At 37.3% G+C, this 18,851-nt stretch overlaps 1 protein-coding gene across 1 annotated transcript in view; it reads right to left on the bottom strand.

The window, feature by feature from the left end:
- Positions 1–18,851, bottom strand: part of LOC129226171 (cell adhesion molecule DSCAM-like) — a 134,745-nt gene that overhangs the window by 71,335 nt on the left and 44,559 nt on the right. Inside the window, exons 6-9 of the mRNA XM_054860772.1 lie at positions 18,510–18,658; positions 13,601–13,732; positions 4,202–4,369; positions 1,438–1,508 (exon numbers count right to left, since the gene is read on the bottom strand). Coding sequence (XP_054716747.1) covers positions 1,438–1,508; positions 4,202–4,369; positions 13,601–13,732; positions 18,510–18,658 — 520 coding nt within the window. The remainder of the gene's footprint in view (positions 1–1,437; positions 1,509–4,201; positions 4,370–13,600; positions 13,733–18,509; positions 18,659–18,851) is intronic.

Genomic DNA, 18,851 nt, shown 5'->3' with positions numbered 1-18,851 from the left:
CTGTGCTAATGACATCAGCGAATGGCATTTCATCGCTTGTGATGTCATGTGCAGAAGCGTAAAAAATGAAATTGCACCGTTTAAAATAATTGTTAGAAAATATTAAACTTCGTCAAATTTTAAAAAATGGTTGCATACTACATCTTTAAGCATGCTCTTTCAGAAAAAAAATATACTGTTACGAATTCTGTGAATAGTAATTATTTTTGTGATTTATTTGTTGTAATCTGGCTAAATTTGGCATTTATTCCATTATTTTTCATCTAAAATTATCTTAGTAACGTAACCTATAAATAGTTTCTTGTTATAAAAAATACAACCCCCCAACATTCGTATGATGTATATGGTCCCCGGATAACATTTGTGAAAATGGAATAAAAAGAAAACATCGAGAAGCATTTCGAATTTTGTCGAAACTTCTCTAGGATTTATAAATAGCCTCCGCTCCGCGCGTGAAAAGGGAGTCAGTTTTGCTTTTTAAACTGTCTGAATTTCCTCTGAGCCGTTAGCTCTGTTATTGTGTGTATTAGCCTTTGCGTTGTGTGTTCGCGTATTTTGACGTAAATACGTGTGTAATCCTTGAGTTTACTGTATTAATGGGGTCGTTTGCAAAATTTCAAAAGTATTTTTTTCTGAAAGAACATGCATAGGATATGACCATTTTTTAAGTAAATTTTTTAAGTTTAATATTTTCAAAAAAAAAATACTTAAGTCGTTGCGCTTTTATTGTTTACATTTCTGTCGTGTGACATAACAAATGATGGAATGCCATTCAATGTTGCCATTCACAGAACAAAATATTTAATTCGCATCATTACTCACGCGTATTGGCCACGATATGGTTGATAGCTAGTGTAGAGCGCAATTTTGATTCGCTTCTTGATTATCATAATGTGGAAATGTGGTAGAAAGATGCGCCAGAGTGCATCATTTGTGACGTCATCAAGACCACGCCTTGTTTCCCAAATCGGACATTTTAAAAAAGTTATTAAAAAATAACTGTTGGGAAAATGAAAGTATTTTCTGGGTCCATGTTATTTTTTTTTTTTTGCTCATTCTATCCATTTCAATGACTAAAAGTAATACTTTTGATTGAAGGAAACCACCCCATTGATATTTGCCTAATTGCTATGGTTAATTTAGCAGTTGCTAACGATATTTCTTGTACATAGTTGTAAATAAATCTCCTGTGGTTTCTCAAGAACTGTGTCGTCATTTAAAGAAAGTTTCAAGTTGCGTCGAACGCGTAACAATACTTTTAAAATTTCGGAAGCAATCCCACTGTCAAAATTTAGAGTTTCATTTTAAAAGTGAGAACTTCAGTTCCACAGATTCGTGTCGGCGCATATTATAAAGTCTAATATTAAGGCATCGCACCGCACCGTTCATTTTAAGGATTCGGTCTGCTATAAGCCGTAAATGAACTATTTTTCTTACCTTCCACCGTATTATCAGGTGGTTGAGTCCCCTGGAAAACACCATCAAATCCGTCGGGTATCCCGAAGGCCCTGAAAGGAAAATATTGAAGTGAGACGCAAGTTATTGGACTTTGATTCCTCTTCTCCTGAAACCTGATCCGCACGAATATGTATATTGATATTAGTTACTTCATAGTTCATAGAACAAGGCGCTATTGAATAAGAGTCGTTTTATTTTGTACTAGTGGCACCCGCACGGCTTCGCCCGTAATAGAAAAATTAAAGGTCTTTTGGTTCGCTTGTATATTTACAAATAATGTATGGTGAATTTTCTCGCCAGTTGGCTTGTACCCATCTTACGGTTCCACGTTATGATAATTTCGTAATTTACTCGTCCATCTTATGATATTTTCGTTCTTAAAATTGGAATAGAAAAAGAACCACATCGAATTTTCGAAAAATCGCTTCGAGGTGCACACCCCCATGCTACATACTAACTTTGTGCCAAATTTCCTGAAAATCGGCCGAACGGTCTAGGCGCTATGCGCGTCACAGACATCCTACAGATATCCTACAGACATCCTACAGACACCCTCCGGACAGAGAGACTTTCAGCTTTATTATTAGTAAAGATTATATTATATTATACTAATAATAAAGCTGAAAGTCTCTCTGTCTGGATGTCCGGAGGATGTCTGGATCTCTGTGACGCGCATAGCGCCTAGACCGTTCGGCCGATTTTCAGGAAATTTGGCACAAAGTTAGTTTGTAGCAGGGGGGTGCGCTCCTCGAAGAGATTTTTCGAAAATTCGATGTGGTTCTTTTTCTATTCCAATTTTAAGAACAAAATTATCATAAGATGGACGAGTAAATTACGAAATTATCATAACGTGGAACCGTAACAAGGGCTCAAGACAATTGGCGAGATACGAAATTATCATAACGTGGAACCGTAACGTGGATACAAGCCAATTGGCGAGAAAATTCACCATACATTATTTGTAAGTATACAGGCGAACCAAAAGATCTTTTAATTTTTCTATTATGGGCAAAGCCGTGCGGGTACCACTAGTAAAAAATGAAGGGTGATCTGGATTTTTTTTTTTTTTTTGGTCCGAGGATCATTTCTTAGGAGAACAATATACTTTAAACGCATTGAGCTAACAAGAAGGGAAAAAATGCATGAAATTAACAATTGTTAGGATTTTTTTCAGGGGGGGGGGAGGCTTTTATGGACATTACGTCCTTTTGCGTCTAATAAATGATAAGCATTTTTCAATGACCAAAAATGTCGGCTGGGTGAGATTGTGGTAAACCTTCTGGCCTGTTATGCAGAAAGTCGTGGGTTCAAACACGGCTTCAGTCGGCAAATTTTCCAGATTCTGAACACCTATGTGACAAAATATCCATCACAATGATATTTTTTCGTTCTCAATCTAAATTAACCATTCGCAAAACTAATAGAACACCTTTTAATAAAACTAAAGTGTGGAGTAATGTGGTTCAAAAATGCATGTAAAAAAAAAAGTTTCTCTTAGATAACAGAACACCGATTAATATTTTTGGACTTGTGGATAGTAATCAGTAGCACCCTATTTCAACTGAAAGAGAGTGATCTACTCCCTCCCCCCAAACTTCATAAGTATAGGGAGAGGGGTTAAAATAATACATTGAACTGAAAAAACAATGCTACGTATTATAATATACACGAGTGTTATGCATACACATTGCAATAAAATAGCCATTTACAAAAATACAGCTGGGGAAATTGAATGTTTCTCAATGTGTGGCATTTTCTATGCTACGGCTAATGTTAAATGTCGCGGCACCCTTCGAAGAATTTATCCCCCATTATACATATACTCTATTATACATATACTACACACATTGAAATGGCGGCACCCCTTGACTCCTTCTCTGCGGTACCCTTAGGTACAGCGGCACCCACTTTGGGAACCCCTGATCTATAAAGTGCAGGAATGAGGGATGCCAAAACTTTTTTTTTTTTTTTTCAATATGAGTCAGTGAATTTTCAAATCGCCCCCACCCGACCATCTCCGAATTTGATGAAATTTTATAGAGGTGCAGGGATGCTTTTGAAACTGTCCTATGCAAATTTTCAGCTTCCGATATTCAAATCTTGAGGGCCAGGATCCCCCCCCCTATATTATCCCCTATATATTATACTATTAGTAAGTGTGAAAAAAATACGGGGTGTCCTGGACCCTAGCTGGGGAAAAAAAGTGTTTTCGAACCACCCTACTGAGGAGATACACATACAGTAGACTCCCGATTATCCGCGAGCGGTTTATCCGCCCGCGAATCAATCAACAATCACGAACATGTATTTTCGCAGTAAAAAGCTAATACCAGTGGCTTTTTTTTTTTGAAAAATTGTAAATTTACACTCGGTTGTTTTTGCTTGATTGATTGATTAATTCAATTTTATATTATTATTATTATTATTATTGTGCGTTCTTCATCGTACATACACTTGTTTGTTAAGTTCGGTTGTGCAAAAATGCAAAACATTTGTACTGTACTCTATATATATTTTCACTGTTTGCGGAAAGTGTTATGCATCAATAACAGTTAAGAATTTGAGATAGGACAATTTTTACCTGATTTGTCCCCCATTTTAGTCTTTTTGCGGTTATCCGCGATTTTTATTATCCGCGGCACTTGTGCCACCCAATTCAGCGGATAATTGGGAGTTTACTGTAGTTAAGTTCTACGCGAAATCGGAAAAAGTTCAAGAACTGTTGCACTGTGGTGTCCCTTACTTTCTTCCTGTGTGGAGAATCGAACGGGGATGGAGGGTGGCGAGGCCCCGAATTCGTTCTCCGCGATGAGCCGGACGATGTAGGAGGTGCCGGGCTTCAGTCCTTCCAGTACGTGGTCCCTCCTCTCCTCTCCCCGGATGCTCGCCTCCTCCAGTTTCGGAGGACCCCCTGAAAACAAAAGGAATTCTTTGAAATCTCCTTTCTCAAACACGGAATTGCAAGCGTTTTTAAAAAGAACTTTGCAATTCTCGACTCCAATAAACTATAGGGGCGCTGCAGTCACTGTCTAATGGCGGATGAAAAAGGTAAAACAAACAAATGCCGTAACTTATAACTTGCTTTGTGAATGACAGTCATTTTTGATCGTTTTTGTGGGAAGCTTTCTTTTCTATTCCTCTGAAATTACATTACACCACAATCTGTCTGACGCCTGTCATTTACCCCAAAGAAAGCACGTGGAATGGAATGTTTTACCTTTTTTCGGTAGTGTTGTTAATCACCGCAAGGTAGCGTATTCGAGCTCTGGAGTTGCGAATAGAGGAAAACAACGCTTATTGATCAGATATTTTGAAATGCCAGTACATCTTTATATATAAAAATGAATATTTGTCTGTATGTCATCCATGAACTCAAAAACTACCCGGCAGATTTGGCTGAAACTTTCACCGTTTGTTATTTTTGGTACTGGGAGTGTTTATAGACCAGTTCGAAAAAAATCCGTTCCTTTTTTATTCCAATTTAAGTCACAATCCATTGGATAAATACAAATAAAATGATCGGCTGCAGAAATGAATTCGCGGGAAAGATCTCATTGATAAGAAGCCATTTTTCTTGAGTTTGAACAAATAAATTCTTCCTTTATTACTTTATGGCTTTTCATGCAACGGGGGGATTTGAAACTTTTTCTATTTGATATTTTTAGCGATGGATTGATCTTGCAAACTGCGTGAGTACAAAATTTGAGGCTTCACTTGATACCTGGACCGATTATTATGAAAATTGCTATAACTATGTATTTTTCCACGGAGAAGGTGCATAATATGCTCATTGAAGCCACTCGCCACCAGGTGGCACTGCAGAGTAGCAACTTCTGCCCCGTTCAACCGATTGTCATGAAAATCAGTATAATGATGTTTTTTTTATTTTTTTTTTGTTGGCGTAGCAACGCGCGTCGGGTACAGCTAGTTATCATATAAATAATAGTCAATGATCGAGTAACGCGCGTGTTTCGACAATGAAACTCGCGCCACGGCATGATCACTTGACACTATGTTTTGGTAATGTTTAACATTCAGGGAAGGGCTTTATCGTGGCAAGGCTGAACTCGATCCGGTCACTTAACTGTTTTACTGGTATGACTGTTGTCTTTTCAGGGGAATGAAGAAACGAAAACAATGAACACTACCTACTGGAGTTTAGAGTTAATCTACTGGAGTGAGGGTTACAATTTCAACTGTGAAAATATCACCAAACTGGCAATGGCTTCGTACAAATGAAGAAGCAATTTTCTCCCGTCATAGCTTGACGGGCGACTATCTAGTTTAATAATAATAATTATTATTATTATTATAACTAGCTGCGTTGCCCGGTCTACCTTGAAAATAAAAACTGTGTCAAGTGACGTATATTCAACAATCAGGTGTAAAAAAAAGTAAAAAAAAAACATAATGATTTCCTTTCTAAACAATGAAGACAGATATTAAAATACTTTTAAGAAATTAAATCCAGAAAGATGGATTTAAAATGCGTCACCATGGAAACACAAAATAAAATAAGTTTAAGGAATTAAAATGCGAAAGAAAAGGGTTCACAATTTGAATGGATTCGAGATTTCTGAAACTTGATTTAAAAAGGCTTGTAACTTTTTTTCCTTTCGAGATAAAAGCTTATTTTTTCGACCACAGGTCGAGCTAATTCTGGAGTAAAAAAGGTCGCTTTTTCCAATGGCGTCAAAAAGAAAGCTGTGGGACAACTCCTTCACTTTTTATTGATTTATTTAATGAAGAATATAGTACCTAAATTTCAGCTAAGCCTAAAAAAATTCGAGCTAAAACGCAAATAACTCCCGCCGTAATAAAGTTAGAGCATTGAAACAAATAGCGTAGAACGCGAAAAATTCTACCCTTTCTAACGATATGTAATATTAATATGTGAAAGTAATTTTTCACCCCCATATTCGGGAAATTATGTGAAAATTGGGCTTAAATTGGAATAAAAAAAGAACTATTCATCGAATTGTTTTCGAACCGGTCTGCAAACCTTCTCAGGACTTAAAGGAACAAACTGTGAAAATTTCAGCAAAATCGGCCGGGTAGTTCTCGAGTTTTGCGAGTTCAAACAAACAGACGCTTTTTGGAGACTTCATTTTATACTATGTAGAGATTATCATGCAGGCATCAGGGTATCTTTGGGTCAGACCGGATGAATTTGTGCCACCCCATATTTTTTGTATTATAGTTTATTTTAAAACTATAAAGAGCAGTAATCTTATTTTATGAACTCGCCAGCAAGAATGTGTCGCTGGGATTTCCATCAAGGGGTCCCTACTGTTTTTTTTTTTTCTTTCCCCTTCGAAGTAAAAAAAAAAAAGACGCAAAGTTACGTGTGGCGCAAAGTTATCCAGACTGGCTCAAAGATGCCCTGAATTAATCATAATTGCAAAATGTGTTCTTTAGAAGGTAAGAGTTTTTTTATTAATTAATTAATTAATTAATTTTTTGCAATGGGGTGGTTTTCTTCAGTCAAAAGTCATTGAAATGGATAGAATGCGCAAAAAAAAATTACATGAACCCAGAAAATACTTTCATTCTCCCCAACAGTTTTTTTTAATTAATTCTTAAAAATGTCCGATTTTTCAAACAAGGCGTGGTCTTGATGACGTCACAAAAGATGCTCTTTGGCGCATCTTTCGTCCGCGTTTCACACGTTATGATAATCAAGCAGCGAATTAAAATTGCGCTCTGCGCTTGCTATCAACCCTATCGTTGCCAATACACGTAAGTAAAGATGCGAATTAAATATTTTGCACTGCGAATGGCTACACTGAATGGCATTTCGTCATTTGTGATGTCATCAGCAGAAACCGTAAACAATGAAAGCTCGCCGATTTAAGTAATTTTTTAAAAATATTAAAGTTAAACAAATTATTTAAAAAATGTTCAGATCCTATGTTTTTAAGCATACTCTTTCAGAAAAAAAATACTTTTAAAATTTTGGAAACGACCCCATTTCACGAAAAGTGGTCCTGACACACCAAAATGTTTTAAACATAGGTAATTTAGAAACAATCCTTATTTTTTGAATAAAAAAATTATTTCCAGCTTTTCATTTCTAGCATCAATTTTGAGTTTAAAATATTTTAATATCAGGTTTTAAAAGATTTATAGTTTGCAAAAAATCTATATAAATAAAACAAATAATATGTGTGCATATATGTGTTAATATGTTCCCTATACAAATCCAGTTAATTTTAAGACCGAAAATGGCTCTTTCTACCCGAAATAATTATCCGATTTCTTTGATTCAGGTCCCATTTAAAAGCTCGAGAGAAACACCTATAGAGTTCATTCATTTCCTTCGAATTAAAAAAAAGTGTAAAATCACCGGGAAAAAATTGAAAAGCACTGCTAAGCCTAATGGAACAGAAATTTTTAATCCGAAAATGATCGTCTGCGTAATCTCATTTTAAATGAGCGTTCAGAAGGTTGCCACTTTTTTTTTTCTCGCCTGTGACTGAATAAAATTTTGTTTTTGTTTTGAGGTAAAAATTTCCCCTTTTGATAATTATTTGGCAATTTATCTTTTTTTTTTTTTTTTTTTGAGCAATCACATTGCTTATTGTTCTTACTTGACGGTTTTGATGTCCTATGATTTTATTCCTCCCCCCCCCCCAACCTCTGTAGCATCACCGTCGACCGGCTCCTCACGATGCTGCTCCTCTAGCGAAAGCCGTCTCCAGGTTGCGTCCATATCCTACACACACACGCATACACACACACACGCCTACACACGCACACATACACACACCACATACATACAAAAACACATATGCACACACATACATACCCACACACTCATGCCTGCACACAAACACACACGCCTACATACACACATACGCACTCGTGATTGCGAAAAACATAATTTGAATTCAAGATGTCAAAATTCAAATTATTTATTTATTTATTTATTTTTAGTTTGATTTATGGAGTGTTGCGTTTAATTTTTTCGGAAACTTTTGATTTGCCGTTTTCTTTTTTTGAGAATGGTTATTTTGACGGGAAATTTTTTCTCTCTAATTCAAGCCTGATTGTTCAACATGCGTCATTTGTCAAAACTTTTAATTTCGAGGTAGACCGTGTAAATCCGGGCAATGCAGCTGTTAAATAAATAAAATAAAACAGTACAAAAAATTTAAGGAAAATAGCTCAATTGAAACAATTACTCCATTTGAACGTGTGGAAAAAAGAAAGAAAGGAATAAAAAAAAAAAAAAAAAAAACACCTCCTGTGTGTCATTTTATCAATGCAAAGAAATGAATTCTGTAAAACTAGTTTTTCTGGTACAGCAGTTTTAGTGCAGGGAAAACCACTTTTCCTAATAAGACGACCAAGAGTGAATGGTAACATGTATGGTTTTCAATCCTTCGCCGAATTCAGTCCGGCGGGATTTTGGGATTGTAAGGAGTGAATCCCCCGGGATCCCGCGGGATTGACTTTATTCTTCCAAAAATTTAATCTTTACTAATAATAAAGCTGAATCTCTCTCTGTCAGGATCTCTGTGACGCGCATGGCGCCTAGACCGTTCGGCCGATTTTCATGAAATTTGGCACAAAATTAGTTTGTAGCAAGAGAGTGTGCACCTCGAAGCGATGTTTCAAAAATTCGATTTTGTTCGTTTTCTATTCCAATTTTAAGAACATTTTCCCCAGCAATATTATCATAAGATGGACGAGTAAATGACCAAGTTATCATAACGTGGGACCGTAACATGGACAAGCCAATCGGCGAGAAATTCATCATCCATTATTTGTAAATATACAGGCGAACCAAAAGATCTTTCAATTTTCTACTACGGGCAGAGCCGTGCGGGTGCCACTAGTTTCAAAATAAATGTCAGATAGAGAAAGTAGTGCTTTTTATGAAGGGCTGCTTTTGTTACTTGAATTTGAAGTTTTCTCGAATTTCGTAAACCAATTGTACAGCACTACAAAGTCAGATCCCAATTAGAAATTATCGTTTGGTATACAAAGCAAAAGCTTTGTCCAAAAGCATTGCTCCTATGAGAAAGGATTTTTGCTCAAAAAATAATTCACTTGATGAAAACACGTGCTGTGGCTCCAGTGCAGTTGGTTTTACGTCAGACCAATTCAGACCTTTTCAGAAATGGTTTTAAATAATGCGTATTTTTCTCAATTGCTGAAGGTATGATAACTGAAACCTCGAATGATGATGCCGTTTCATTCTCAGAAAAAGTACATTTTTACTTCCTTTTACAAAGTAAAGGAAGTATTGTATTCGTGAAAAAAATTTCATCCAAAAGTAGGTCTTCATTTCCATTTTATTCACCCCCCAATGAATGTTGAGTTTATTTTTCGACCCGACCATACGTACATATGTACCTAAGAACGTATATACGTCCGAAATATCCATTTTGACGTTTCCCGAGTTAATTACAACGAATTTTCTCGTGACGTCTGTATGTACGTGCGTATGTGTGTATGTATGTCGCATAACTCAAGAACGGTATGTCCTGGAAAAATGAAATTTGGTATTTAGACTCCTAGTGGGGTCTAATTGTACACCTCCCCTTTTGGTTGCATTCGGGTGTTTCTAAGGGGGTCTTTTGCCCCTTTTTGGGGGGAAATCATTGTTAATTTCGATCTAAACTCGCGTGGTGTTATAGTTTGGCAGACACTTGTCGATATATCGCTAGTCTTTTGGTCACCAAGTTTTGTCGCCAACTTGGCGACAAATTTGGTTGTTTTTTTTTATAAATCCGGTTTCAATTTGGCCACTGTTGGTGATATTTCGAGAGTTAGCTATTGAATCAAATTAAAACTGCCAATAATGAGAAAATGACATTAAATTGGAGTAAAAGGAAGTCATGTGATGCACACATCAGCTCGTTTTATTGTGTTCTTAAATGGTAAATCCACAGTTCATCATATGAGACAGAGTTTTTTTTGCTCTTCCAGCAGAAAAACGTTGTATGAGTGGTAAATGTTGGAAAACGTTAAAATGGAAAAAAAAGTTGCGGGATTGGAAATCCCGCGGGACTTTGCTCTCAATCCCGTGGGAATAATCCCGCTAAATATCGTGCAGGATCCCGTGGGATTCGGGATCGGGATTCCAGGATTGGAAACCTTAGTTACATGGGTGCTTCGCGGCTTGGCTTTCATTGAAAAATATTTTTCACATCGCCGATACGTATTGTTTCTCCACTTAGTTTTTACCATAGACTAATAATAAGAGTAGACCGAGCTTTCCCAGACTTGCTGATGAAAAAAATTGGTTCATGGATACATCATGTGACTGGTGGAAGGCTTGGCAAAAACTTTGGCGGCATGGTTGCTAGATGGCAACATTATCCATAGTTTGGCACTCGACACGTATTTTAATACGTAATGTGTTTTCATTGTAATTTTTTTTTTCCAGGTGCAGAGATTGAACTGTTTTTCTTTTAGTTATGCATTATTTTGACACTAGTCATTAGTTTTTGATCACAGTTTTCAGTCACTTTTATTTCATTTGGAACTGCTACGTCAGCGTTGGCGTGGACGTAATGGCGAAAACATTTTGCGTTAACGCAAAAATGTACTCATCGGTATCTTAAATTGAAATGGTAGGTACAAATCTTACCGTTTGCCGATTCTTTTTGGGCGCCTGCATCTTCAATTGCTTAGAGAGTTAATGAAATTGACTAAAGAAAATGCACAATACTATCTAAACGAAAAACTCACTATATTAACAAAATATTTACAACTTAGAATAACAAATTTACGAATCGGACTCCATAAAAGATCATTCTTAATTAATTCTATTTATTTTATTTCTCGCGGACGTTGATCGTCTGCTACGATCAACGCCCGCTGTTGCTAGGATATCCACCAGTCACATGGTTTGGTTTATGAGCAGCAAAAGGGTTGCCATAGCTCGGTCTATTCTTATTATTAGTCTATGATTAAAATGTATAGCGTGAAGAAAATCATTGAGATAAAAGATCTGTTGCCATTATTTTTCTCGAATATGGACAGGTAAAATTCTTGTTTTTGTTTTGAGGCTTTTCCTGTAATCACACAGGGGATTTATTATGTTTACTTTTTTTTTTTTGGGGGGGGGGGGGGGTTCCGCAATTTGCCGCAAAATTTCACCGACTTTTTTTTTTTTTTTTGTTTTGGTTCAAGCTTGAGTGTTAAACTCGCATCACTTGACATAACTTTTATTTTCGAGGTGGACCCTGCAAAGACGGGCGACGCAGCTAGTAAATAAATAAATCCCGAAAGTATCCTTCTTAAAAAAAGTGTATTGCGCGTAATATGTGCTTTTTATTTATAGTAGGTCATTTTTAATGGATTTAATTATGTGCCAATAAAGTAATTAATTCAGAAGCAATCATCGTTACTGTGATTTGTCATAATTTTTTTAAATAAGGTTTTTAGGTTCCTTTTAGAGAGGTAAGTTTAATTTTTATTTTTTAAATAGCTATGGTAAATTTTTCAGCACTGGTTAAAAGGGCGGTAACTTACTGATTAAATATTTGCTTATTGAGCAATCACGATTGCTTATTGCTTTCATTTGACTGTTTTTGAGGTCCTTTGATTTTTCACACCGCCACCCTCCGCACCATCACCGTCGACCGGCTCCTCACGATGCTGCTCCTATAGCGAAACCCGTCTCCAGGTTGCATCCATGTCCTACACACACGCGCATACATACACAACTACACACACAAACACATACATATTTTTATGTATGTGTGTGTATACACACATACAAACACTTACACATATACACACACAAAAACCTACACACACACACATACACAAAACTACCCACACTTTCATGCCTGCACACAGACACAAACACACATGCCTACACACACATACCCCATACACACAAACACACATATCCCCCCCCCACACACACACACACTCGTGATTGCGAAAAACATAATTTGAATTCAAGATGTCAAAATTCAAATTAAATTTTTTATTTTTTATTTTTTTAGTTTTATTTTAATTTTTATAAAATTATTCGTTATTAAATAATATTTCACTTGTTTAAATAACAAATAACATCGTTAATAAATAGTTTTACAAAATTAAACTGTGTATTACTACTAATAAGATATGTATAGATCTTATATTTATTTTTAAGCTCAACATATATTTTTTATAGAATTATTACTATTTTTTTCCTAACCTCGATTTTTCCGGCATGCCGAAAGGACTGGGCAAGTGTTATTGAAAATCTAGTGACCCTCGAATTTTGCGGCATGCTGGATAATGCGGGGTAATACGTATGGTATATAGTTAAAAGTTGCCACAAAATCCAACAGATATGGCTGGAGTCTGACCGGGTTTTGTGTTTGATTGATTGATATCATACTACAACTCTTGTTGAAATGACTGAGCCTGATAAGACGCGCATCGAGCGAAGCCTTGGCTGAACTTAGGTCCCCTACGAAGCCTGGAATTATTTTCCAGCGAATTAACCAGGTTGATTCTCGTACCATTCAAACTTCTTCCCCTGTCGTTTTCGACCAGTCACGTGGAAGAAATCGGATTTGATTTAGCAATCCGATATCAAACTCGCCAGACGACATAGCCGAAAACGACTTCGAGAAAATCTTTTTTTGAGCAAACACGATTGCTTATTGTTCTCACTTGACCGGCTTTGATGTTTGGTTCCTTTTTCAGCTTGGACCAGGGACACCAGCACCACCGCCCACCGCCTCTGCAGGCGCGGCTCCGAGCACTGCCTCCTGGAATCCGTTTCTCCTGGTCGATGGCGTCTATGTCCTACACACACGCGCGCTCATACACGCAAATACACACACACGTTCATACACACAAGTCTTTACACACATACACACACACGCGCTCATACACGCAAGCCTTTACACACATACACACACGCCTACGTGCATACACAGGTCTACGCACACACACAAGCCTACACATGCACGCACGCGCGCCTACACATATACACACGCCTGCACGCAAAAACACAACTATACACACGTAAACGCTCAGGAGGAGGGGTAGGCTTGGGGGGACAGGAGCTGTTCTGGAAACAATAGCCCCCAATGCGTAGGGCCCTGTCGCAACTCGTGATTGCGAAAAACATAATTTGAATTCAAAATTTCAGAATTCAAATTAATATATATATTTTTTTTACCTGTGTCTCTCCAATACTGCAACAGGTATCGGAGGATGGGGCTGTTCCCGCTGTGGGGCGCCACCCATTGGACGGTGACTTCGGTCCGCTTCACGTCCCGCACCTGGACCTCGGAGGGACTTGACGGAGGCTCTGCGAAGAAACAAAAGAAGAATGTGTTGTAATTTGTCAGCTAGCAAACTGTTAACTATATTGCTATGTATTTACTCACTACGTGGGCGACCGAGCCTCGCTCGGCTTTAAAAAAAAAATATTTTTTGTCAACTCGTGTTTTTTAGCCCTTTCAGGGGCGCGTCATTGATTTTTGAGAAATCTTAAGAGAAAACACCACAAGTGGGTTTATTTGATCATCTAGACATAGATTTTTCAGTTAAATTTTTTTTTCGGAGTTTTTTTCGCTGGGAGTGGTGTCCCTATTTGTTCACACCCCCCCACCTGGGGAAGGACAAAAACATGTTTATGCATATAAAAATTAATTTGAATCTTTTCGAACAATATGATTGACTATCTCAGGTAAAATGAAGAAAAATGATTCACTCTTTCAGCGCTAATTAAAAATTTTAAAATCTGAAAGAAAAAATCCAATTTTTGGGGAAACACAAAATTTAAAATTTGATGATTTGAACAAGAAATTGAGCCTACGAGAAAAATATTTTTTTTGTTATTCTGCCATCTAATGTTGTTCATTGAACTTAAAAGAAGAGGACTCAAGCGGTTTCGATTCAAAAAATTCGGTAAAAAGAGGGAATTTTTTTTTTTATAAATTAGTGGTTTCACAGCGCGACCACTGCCCCTGAAAGTGTTAGGGTTCGATACTTTTTCAAATATAACTTGAAAAGCTTCACGTCAACCAAATATTAAAAGCTCGACCTTCTTATAACACTTAAAGTACCAAACATTCTGAATGCAATTGAATCAACATTTTGCTTTAAACTATCTGTCACATTTTTGTTTCCACTATACAATTTTCCTGTCATCAATTAAAAGATTTTGACCTTGGAGCCAATATTGCTATGGTGAAATCTGTTTTTAACCGAATACTTCCTTGTATAGTATGTTGCGATTCACGAATTGTATCCCAATCGAGATTTTCATTTGGAATAAGTACTTTTTGTGTAGTTGGTCACTTTACGCCAGAAAATGCTGCATACAACATGCTATCCATAAAAACTGATAATCCACAAACCACACCAACAAATTATATAACAACATATAAACCGTTTCAAGACATATGTTAATCTATATACAGTGAAACCTCCCTTAACGGACACCCCCGAATATCGGACACCTCTGATTAACGGACATTTTTGCAAGTCCCAGTCCCTCAATATAGGCCATTCCATGTAATTCACTCTGAATAACGGACACTCCGAATAACGGACAGTTATTTCACAAAAAATTTCCCTTGCGGTCGTAGCACTTCCGTTTTTTTTTTTCTTTTCACAAAATATCTTAGTAACTGCTTGCCTTACAAAGCTTTTCATCCTCCACAACTGATATTCCCCCCCCCCCCCCCCCGTCATTTCCTGATCACTGTTTCTTGGAATTAAAAGGGTGGTAATGGGCAGAGACAGCGATTGGGGCTTAAAAGTTGGGGGCAGAAAAAAAGAACTAAAAGGCATGCTACGTTTTGCGGGCAGCAAAAAATGAAAAAGAAAAAAAAAGTCATAATTTTATTACGGCTAGTTTTGAGAGTATTGAAGCAGATAAGTAAAAACTGATGTCAGTCTAACAATTAACGTACGTTTTTCTTAAGATTTTAATTAATTTTGTACACAATAACTATTCAAAAGTTAAGATAAAAAAAAGAAGAAACTGGGTGCTTTTTCTAACTGGGGCTCTCGGGAGATGCAATTGAGCAGACCGGCGCCGGTAGTAGTCGGCTTTATGGCGCCGTGGTTTCGTTGGGTTGTTTAATTTTTAGACATGAAAAAGAGTTGCCCATATTCAAAGTCATATTGCCAACTGTCAATCATGCAATAGTGATACTCGAGATAAAATTAATAAATTAACCATAAAAAGCGGGGGGGGGGGGAGGGTTGCTTCACCGAATCGCCGCCGTTGGTAATGCAAAAAAGAGATGTCAAACTGTTTTAATTGATTACTTTAATTGATTAAATGCTTTTTAAGACAAGTGTGGGCTGTCAGTATGCCTTTATAAGGAAAAAACAGATTAATTACGCTTGACGTAAAATGTAGTAAACCTTTCGCAATTGTTTCGATTGTGTTCTACAAAGGGAACAACAGCCCATTTTGAAAATGGTTAATTAAGTAGTTCCTCCTAATAGCGGACACCTCCCAATAACGGACAAAACTTCTAGTCCCTTGACTGTCCGCTATTCGGAGGTTTCACTGTATATATAAATGAATGTTTGTCTGTATGTCGTCCATGAACTCAAAAACTTGATTTGACTGAAATTTTCACCGTTTGTTATTTTTGGTACTGGGAATGTTTATAGACCCGTTCGAAAAAAATCCGATCGATAGTTCCTTTTTTATTCCAATTTAAGTCACAATCCATTGGATAAATACGAATAAAATGATCGGCTGCAGAAATGAATTCGCGTGAAAGATCTCATTGATAAGAAGTTAGCTGTTGCCATTTTTTCTTGAGTTTGAACAAATAAATTCTTTCTTTGTTGTTTTCATGCAACGGGAGGGTTTAAAACTTTTTCTATTTGATATTTTTAGCGATGGATCGATCTTGCAAACTGCGTGAGTACAAAATTTGAGTTATAGTCACGGCTTCACTTGATACCTGGACCGATTATTATGAAAATTGCTATATATATGTATTTTTCCACGGAGAAGGGGCATAATATGCTCATGGAAGCCACTCGCCACAAGGTGGCACTGCAGAGTAGCAACTTATGCCCCGTTCAACCGATGGTCATGAAAATCAGTATAATGATGTATTTTTTTTGTTGGCGTAGCAACGCGCGTCGGGTACAGCTAGTTTGAAATAAAATTTAGATGCGTGATTCAAGAAACATAAACTATTTGAAGTGTAAAAAAAAAAAAAATTAATTTGAATTTTGACATCTTGAATTCAAATTATGTTTTTCGCAATCACGAGTATGTGTATGTAGGCTTGTGTGTTTGTGTGTGGGGGTTTGTGTGTTTGTGTGTAGGGGGTATGTGTATGTGTGTGTAGGCATGTGCGTTTGTGTCTGTGTGCTGGCATAAGTGTGTGGGTAGTTGTGTATATGAATGTGTGTGGGGGGGGGTATGGGGGGGGGGGGTGGTATGTGTGTAGGCATATGTGTTTGTGTCTGTGTGCAGGCATGAATGTGTGGGTAGGTGTGTGTATGTGTGCGTGTTTGTGTGTGTGTGTATGTATGCGCGTGTGTGTAGGACATGGATGCAACCTGGAGACGGCTTTCGCTATAGGAGCAGCATCGTGAGGAGCCGGTCGACGGTGATGGTGCGGAGGGTGGCGGTGGGAAAATAAAATCAAAGGTCATCAAAACAGTCAAGTGAGAACAATAAGCAATCGTGATTGCTCAATAAATAAATAAAATAAAATAAGACGGCCAAGCAATTGTTTCGCTTTAAAAAAAGCCGAAGTGGCTAATATCAGCCAAGCCTGGCAACCTTAAGCAAGTTTAAAATTTTAAAGCGAGAAGAGACAAATTTTCATTTTTATGGTTGCAAATCGTCTGCCTTATGCATCAATTCACAGGTTTTTTCAAGGCTATTAGACTTCGTATTAAAAAACTATTTACTTATTTATTTTGTAAAAAACGCGTTTTTACAGAAAAAACACTGATGTAGATGAACTTAGAATGCAAAACTACAATTAATTCCAAAATTTCATCCACATCGTTAGAGCCGTTTTCGACATACGATATATATATATATATATATATATATATATATATATATATATATATATATATATATATATATATATATATATATATATATATATATATTCACAAGAATTGCTCGTTTAAAGATATGAGATATATTGTTCCACTCTTTTTAACGAAACCGAAAGTTTCGTAGCAACGGTAACTGCGTAAAAATAATAACGATGATGATGATAAAAGAAATAATAATAATAATTCTAAGATTTCTGAAAAATTATTAATGTTTGAAAAAGTTCTCAGTTTCAGTTTTACTCCGAAAACATTAAAATGTAGAAAATACAGTTTGGAATTAAACTTGCGACTTAAATGTAGCGAGTATAATTGAGGCAGTGAGAAGCGAAGGGATGTAAGTAGACATTTTCAAGTTTGGAGAATTTCTTTAGTTTTAGGGTGGAAATGTGCACATGCATGATCAGCAAAAGGAAACTTGTCTGTTTGGGAAGGGGGGTGATGTGTACCAGAATGATCAGCAGCAAATGGAATTCTGTGAGTTTTAGGGAGGGGGGATGTGCAGTGGCATAATCAACAAAGGGAATTTTGTCAGTTTTCGGTTGAAAATGTGCACCAGAATGAGCAGCAAAAGGGAACTTTGTAAGTTTTAGGGGGGAAATGTGCACCAGAATGATCTGCAAAGGATGATTTTATCAGTTTTACTGGATTGGAGGGGGGGGATGTAAGTTTTAGGGGAGAAATGGACACCGGCATGATCAACAAAGGGAATTCTGTGAGCTTTAGGGGGAGGGGACGTGAACTGGCATGAGCAGCAGAGGGAAATTTGCCAGTTTTAGTGGGGAAATGTGCACCAGAATGATCAGCAAAGGATAATTTTGTCAGGATTTTCATCATCATGTTCAGCAAAGCGAATTTTGTCAGTTTTCGGGTGAAATTGTGCACCAAAATGATCAGCAAAAGGGGAATTTTGAAAGTTTTAGGGGGGAAATGGGCATCGGCATATTAGCAAAGGGACTTTTGTCAGTTTTACGCGACAATTAGCATCAGCATGATCAGCACAAGAAATTTGAGTAAGTTCTTCTCACCGAGGATGATCAACTTGACCGTCCTCTGTTGCTGTCCGTAGGAGTTGGTTGCGGAGCAGGTGTAGAGTCCGGCATCCTTCCTGATCGCCCGGAAAATCGACAGCTCGGACATCAGGCCGTTGGGCAGGGGCGTCTCCTGGACCTTGTATCTGCAATGGAAGGGCATTTTTTTAAAATCTGTTTCCGATAGATCGCACTTTTTTGCAGGATTGCTTTCTGGTTATTGCAACTGAAGCGTGTAGCCAGGGGTGCTCACAAGGGGGGGGGGGGGGAATTATGGCGCAAGTTACGCCATCTAAACTTTTGGGGAGGATGTTTTAAATTTATTTATTTATTTCAGTT

This window comes from Uloborus diversus, chromosome 7 (assembly GCF_026930045.1).
Source record: "Uloborus diversus isolate 005 chromosome 7, Udiv.v.3.1, whole genome shotgun sequence".
NCBI lineage: Eukaryota > Metazoa > Arthropoda > Arachnida > Araneae > Uloboridae > Uloborus > Uloborus diversus.
This window is presented reverse-complemented; position numbering and strand designations above follow the sequence as displayed.